At 58.8% G+C, this 6975-nt stretch overlaps 1 protein-coding gene across 1 annotated transcript in view; it reads right to left on the reverse strand.

Annotated features, from left to right (window-relative positions):
• Positions 1-6975, reverse strand: part of IGHMBP2 (immunoglobulin mu DNA binding protein 2) — a 24688-nt gene that overhangs the window by 13790 nt on the left and 3923 nt on the right. The window contains 4 exon segments of the mRNA XM_077766564.1: positions 944-1144; positions 2574-2737; positions 4430-4527; positions 4768-4951. Of these exon segments, the coding sequence (XP_077622690.1) occupies positions 944-1144; positions 2574-2737; positions 4430-4527; positions 4768-4951 (647 nt within the window).

Here is a 6975-nt window from a genome sequence, read left to right on the forward strand (position 1 = left end):
GGATGCTGAAAAGCACTGATGAAGTGGAGGAGAGGCCATCAGTGCGCATGCCCAGGCCATCCTACTCTCAGTGACACATCTTCATCCCGTCCCCACCTCTGCCGGGCTGTGCCGGCAGCCCATGTGCCATCCACGATCCCTCAGGCCCCCGGGAAGGCTGACTCACAGCCGCGGCCCTGTGGGGTGGGGACACGGAGGAGGCCACACCCACACGAGGTCTTGAGGCCTGGTGACAAACGGAGCGGACGTTGCATCACAGAACCACGGGGCCCCGGAGCCCCGACTCCACCTGACCGGCCACCTGCTGCCTCTCTCCCACAGGGAGACTGTAAAATGGACCAGAACCTGCTGGGACAAGTATTTTCTGAATTTTTACTTTCAGGCTGCTGGGTTTCTTCTCGCGGACAAGCCCGATGCAGGGGCGCTTGGAGAGAGAGGCCCTCCTCAGGGCCGTCCCTCACCTCCTCACAGAGCTCCAGCAGCAGTCAGGTCCCTATCGAGGCCTGAGCACAGTCTCTACCAACAACAGGCAGCCCTTCCTTTCTTAATAAAACTGGGAGGAAATTTTTGTAATGGGCCATCCTGATGTTTGAAAAAAGTTTTTAACGTTTAGTTATTTTTGAAAGAGAGAGGAAGAGAGAGACAGAGCATGAGCTGGGGAAGGGGTAGAGAGGGAGGGAGACACAGAATCCAAAGCAGCTCCAGGCTCCAAGCCGTCAGCACAGAGCCCGACGTGAGGCTCAAGCCCATGAACCGTGAGATCACGACCTGGGCGGAAGTTGGACACTTAACCGACTGAGCCACCCAGGTGTCCCCGGGTGTTTGAAATTCTTAAATGAGCTGACAGAGGCCAAAGAAAAGCAGAGAAACGCAGACAGAAGTGGCTCCCAGGAGAAACCACGGACGAGAAGCCACACGGAGTGGCTGCTGGGCAGGGACGTACGAAGGCCTGGTCGATGTCCTTCCTGATGTCCGCGACGATCGAGGCGGCGTCGCTGCGCGCTAGCACGGCGTCGAGGGAGTGCTGCTGGATGCAGTCCAGCAGCCGCGCAGGGTGCCCGAGGCGCAGGACCCTCTGCCGCCACTGCGCCAGACGCTCCACCAGGTTGTCCACGGCGACGTTAGAGGGAGCACAGCACAGGACCTGGGGACGCAAGGCTCACAGTCAGTGACTCCTCTAACCACTCAAGCTCACGCAAGAATGAACCAGAGGCCTTGAAGGCCGAGACAGGGACGAGCATGTACAAGTGGTCATGTCAAAGCATAAACACACAGATGCGAGCACGTGGCGGGGGGGGACACAGGACACGTGCTGCGGGGGCGTCAGGGCGCAGTCAGGGGAGCATCTAACTCTCCACTTCGGCTCGGGTCACGATCTCATGGTTCGTGAGTTCGAGTCCCGCGTCGGGCTCTGCGCTGACAGCACGGAGCCTGCTCGGGGTCCCCTCTTTCCTCCTCCCTCTGCCCATCCCCATCGCAAACACACATGCACGTGCTCTCGCGCTCTCTGTTTCTCACACTCTCAAAATAAACTTTAAAAACCAAAAGTAGCAGGTGGCAGAGGAAACAGAGAGGAGGGCCCCCCACAAGGCTCAGCAGTAAGCACCCCCCGCCATCGCCTTCGCCCCCATCGAGGGCCTGAGCGTGAACAGCGTCCCCTGTTTCACCGCTCACGGAGGCAGAAGGCACACAATCAAACCCCCAGACCTGCTTCCCGCTACTGAACGGTCATTTATCCAGTTTCCAGGTGACACCCGCCTGGAGAAGCCACCAGCCGGCTCTGTGACCGAGGGACAGACCTCCCTGCGCTCTCAGCAGCAGCTCGGCCCGCAGAGAGGCGTGAGGCGCAAAGGCTCCGGAGAGCGTGCCTGCCCGAGTTCAAACCCTGGCCCTGCCGCCCACTGTGACCGGGGCACGGGCCCTCAGTGCTCGGTTTCCCCTGGGAACTGGGGGTGCCAACGGTCCCCAGCGGCCAGGGACACCGTGAGGGTCACCTGAGCACATACGCGGAAAGCACACGGACGGAGAACTGCTTTGTAAAATGTATAAAGTAAGATGTTGACCGTTATTATTCTAATTCTCGTCACCGCCTGACATTTACAGATGAGAAAGACTTTCTGAAAGTTCTCCACGTGCTCAGCACCCACGATGACTCACAGTGACGCACACACTGACACAGACCCTTCCGGGACCCGGGAAACGTATGCGAGTTAACACCACAGGACCTTGTGCCCTGCGCCGCAGCAGAGCGGTCCCCGGGCACCACACACGGGCAGCGTGTCTGTTCATCGCACACGTCTGTGTCCCTCCACCCGCCGCAGGGCTCCCGAGGACGTGGGGCGGGGGCGGGGCAAGTGTGCAGGGCGGAGCCCCGAGGACTGGCGCCCCGGTACGTATGCCCTGCCCAGGCGCCCCGCAGCCATCAGGAACCGGAGAGGGCCCAGCCCAGCGCCCAATCAGCCCCCGCTCGGAATGTTCCAGTCCCAGAGCGCAGGCGGGGACCCTGCTGAGCTCCTGCGGGCCAGGCATGCAGAGCCCAGGGGCGCTGTTGGGGCACCGGCGCCCGCGCCCACCTTTGAGCCCTGCCTCACGGCCTGAAGGATGATCTCGACCACAGTGGTGGTCTTCCCGGTGCCCGGCGGCCCGTGGATGATGGCGAGCTCCTTCTGGGACAGCGCGAAGGACACGGCTTCCTGCTGGGAGGCGTCCAGGGAGGCGTTCCAGAAGGGCGGCGGCTCTGTGGGAGAGGCAACACCGTCAGGCTCAGCCGCGCCTCCCCCCTGCACGCAGCGGCACAGGCGGCAGGAAGGGCCCAGCACCCAACCCCTGGGTCTCCCAGGAGGCGGCCAATCCACACAAAGTCCACCTGCTTAATCTCCAGAAGGTTCCTCCCAGGACAGGAAGCAGCTTGGACCACAGGCCCCTCCACCTGCTGCCTGCTCTCAGGAGCCCGGCCCCACCAGAACCGGCCACGCGCTCACTGACACGCGGCCTCTGGCTGCTTGCTGCCACCTCGGCGCACGAGGCCTAACACACCCACACACCACCTGGGCCTTTACTCAAAACACTAGCTGACTCGCGCTCCCCAACAAAAGGCCATTTTGGAGTGAACGTCTCTGGGATTCTACTTCTGCCACGGCGTCCCCTCGTAAGTGCCCATGAAATAACAGAAGACGAGAAAGGAGCAAATCCCAGAATCCCGTCTCTATGCTGCAGCTTCCACGGCAAAGACCATGTATTTGCCTCGCGTGCTCCATGCTCCAAGTGCAGACCCTGTGCGTCCAGCTCCAGCCCCACTGCGCCCGCTGCAGGGCACCCGCCGAGCGGGGACACCCAGCCGCCAGTGAGCACAGCTTCCGGGCCCAGTGCCCTGGCCGAGCCGGGCCACACTGCAGCCAGCCTGGGAAGCACCAGCGACCCGACCCCGTGTCTCAGCCCTGCCTCTTCCCACTGCATCCCTGTCTCTTAGATACTCGCCATGGACTGTGCTCCTTAAAACATGGCAAATAAACTTCCAATTCGGTTTCTGGTGCATAGTACCCTCTCGATAAATATGTGGCAGAATAAAACTTTGAGACGGGAGTGCTTGGAGAACCTGGACAAGCACCATATGGCAGCCCTGTCTTTAAAGGGGGCTGTGGGCGCCTCGGGGGCTCAGTTGGTTAAGTGTCCGACTTCGGCTCAGATCATGATCTTGCAGATCACGAGTTCGAGCCCCGCGTCGGGCTCTGTGCTGACAGCTCAGAGCCTGGAGCTGCTTCGGATTCTGTGTCTCCCTCTCTCTCTGCCCCTCCCCCGCTCACTCTGTCTCTCAAAAAATAAATAAAAATGAAAATAAGAACAAAGGGCGCCGGGTGGTCGGCGCAGGCATGGCGTGGCGAGGGCGTGGATAAGCCCAGCCGCCCGGGACGGCAGGGACGGCCCAGCACGGCCGAGTCAGGACACCAGGACCGCGGCGTTGCAGGTGCCACTTGGGGACACAACAAGCCCCCTCAAAACCGAGGCTCTTCAAGACCGCTGAGGGGTGTGCGAAAGTGCAGGCGAGGAAGGGGGGTGTGTGTGCACACGTGCGTCTGTACGTGGAAAAGACCAGAACACGTGCAGTTTGAAAGATGCCGAGAAGTAACAAAACACGGTCAGAACTGGGACTTTTCAAACAAACAAGACGCGACTGCCGGGCGAGGGCTTCGCGTACATCCTTACCCTTCACAACACGTGCTGAGAAACGTTCGACAGAACGTTGAAAAGTCAGTGGAACGAGCTGCTTCTCTGCACTGAGTACAGGTGAGTCCAGCCCACACGTCACTCAAAGAAACTTACAGAAAGACACAGGTTCCTTCTGTGCGTCCTCAGCCCCCTGCTCAAACACCCCAGTCACTGTGCCCTCGGTATTCTGAGTGACGTCGACCAGGAGAGAAAGGGCTCTTACGTATTTCGCAGGCAGGACTGGGGGGGGACCCGCCGAAGAGGACCTCGATGAGGGAGGCTGCGGGGCCGGAGTGATACTTCCTCAGGGTAACCAGGGCTCTGGCCGGGGAGAGAAGGGAGAATCAGGAGCCGGGTGAAAACCAGCCGTGGACCCAGCGCCCAAGCCCCCCGCCCCCTGCCCCAGCACAGCCGCCTGCAGCCACCACCCCCAGGAGGGGCACCGAACGACTCCAGACTCGACTCGACTGCACCCCTTTCCACCGCAGGACGGGCGGCCGGAGTGAGCGAGCCGCATTTAGGGGAAAAGCGCATGGGATTCGCAGTCACACTCGCCCTTACTTTTTCAGCCGCTTGTAAGTGACGTCATTGGCAAGTTTTAACAGTCTGTAGGCGCGGTCTGTGTCCAAGCTCAGCTGGAAATCATGGGACTCGTCAAAGGCCACCGTGACCGATCTGGGCGTGATCCGGGTCAGGATCCCCGTGGCCAGCTGACCTCCTTCGTCATACAGACCCACTATGTCGCCTACGGAAACAGCGGCTCAAGTTATACAAACACTGGGCCGAGTCAAACTGTGAGTTATTTTCTACGATAAATTCCACCATTATTTCAAACATCCTGTTAACTTTCTTTAGCAACGAAATCAGTAGCAGTAAAAACCTTCTAACAGACATTTAAATTATACACAAAAATTGACCTGAGATCAATGAACTGTTTGAAACAGACACTCCAGGGTCGCCCGGGTGGCTCAGTTAAGTCTCCAACTTCAGCCCAGGTCATGGTCTCATGGTTTGTGAGTTCGAGCCCCGCATTAGGCTCTCGGCCGTCAGCACAGAGCTCACTTCAGATCCTCTGTCCACCTCTCTCTCAATCTCTCTCTCAAAAATAAATATTTTTTATAAATGTTTAATAAAAAAAAATAAGACAAACATGCCAGTCAATACAGCATTTAAAGTGGCAACTCTGTGCCAGGCGCTGGTCCGATCAGAAATGACACAAACGTCAGCACTTTCTCAAGGAATGATGCGGCTGGGAGGGGGTGGAGAGTGGCGAGGGTGCCACTTTATTTACTTTCAATTTTTTTATTTTGAGAGAAAGAGAGCGTGTGCACGAGTGGGAGAGGGGCAGAGAGCGAGGGCGACAGAGTCCCAAGCAGGCTCCACACTGTCAGCACAGAGCCCGATGTGGGACTCAAACTCCTGAACCGTGAGATCGAGACCTGAGCCGAAATCAAGAGTCGTGCGCACAGCTGGCTGAGCCCCCAGGCGCCCCGAGGGTGTCATTTTAGAAACAGGGTAATGCGAGGGCCCCTGAGTGGCGCCAGGTAAGTAGGAAGGGCCCTGAATGAAGTGGGGGCCACAAGCACATCGAGGGGAGGACATTCCAGGCAGAAGCGGACCATCGATGGAGGGACAGAGGTCATCTGCTGCCCAGTCAGCACGGACTTCCCCACTTCCCTCAGTAACTGCTGGGTGACTCGCCCGTCCACTGGGTGACTCAGAGGGGCTTCCCTGACGCCAGGGACGGAGCATACAACCTACGCCCAAGCCAGTCACTGCTCCCGTGTCCCGGCCACAGCGACCACTCAGAGATGACACGGGACCAAATCTGAGCCCCTGACTGCAGTGAGACTGGAGTGTGGCGCCTGGGAAAGAGGCCCTCCCTGTCCAGCTCGGCCAGAGACCTGAGGGTACGGAGGGGCTAGAGCTGCTGTCGTGTGTCGCCCGAGGAGGAAGCCACCCCGGACAGGGCAAAGCCAAGAAATGGAGAGAAGTCCAAGTGACCTCTCGTGAGCCCTGGACCCAACCTTCCGGCGTCGCGCAGCCCGTGCGCCCAAGCCACCCTGGCCTGGGTGTTCATCACCCAGAATGAAAGACCCTCTGACCAAGACAGACTCCGCTCTGAGCTAAACCACTCGCGCGCTTACACCCCAGTCCTCCCGTGTCTGCAAGGGTGCACCGCACGGCACCCGGCACCAGGCGCTTCGTCACCCTGCGGTGTTTCCCTTCCAGGCACGGAGTGTCACCTGCACCTTAGACCTTTCCTTCCTGCACTTTATAAACAGCAGACGGCAATGATGCTCCGGGGACAGAGCCCAGCTGTGTGTGCGCCACGGGGCTGAGCACGGAGGACACACCCCTACCGTGACCTCCCCACTGGCGCCCTGAATAGGGCCCTGTCCCAGAATTTGCATTTCTAGGGGTGCCTGGGTGAGTCGCTTGAGTGTCCAACTTCAGCTCAGGTCATGATCTTACAGTTGGTGAGTTCGAGCCCCGCATCGGGCTCTGTGCTGACAGCGCAGAGCCTGGAGCCTGCTTCCGATTCTGTGTCTCCATCTCTCTCTGCCCCTCACCTGCTGGCTCATCCGCGCTCTCTCTCTCTCTCTCTCTCTCTCAAAAATAAATAAAGATGTTAAAAAAGTATTTTATTTTATTTTTTTTTAAATTTTTTTTAATGTTTTATTTATTTCTAGGAGAGAGAGAGAGACAGCGTGAGCAGGGGAGGGTCAGAGAGAGAGGGAGTCACAGACTGAAACAGGCTCCAGGCTC

Source organism: Crocuta crocuta, unplaced genomic scaffold (assembly GCF_008692635.1).
Source record: "Crocuta crocuta isolate KB4526 unplaced genomic scaffold, BGI_CrCroc_1.0 scaffold636, whole genome shotgun sequence".
NCBI lineage: Eukaryota > Metazoa > Chordata > Mammalia > Carnivora > Hyaenidae > Crocuta > Crocuta crocuta.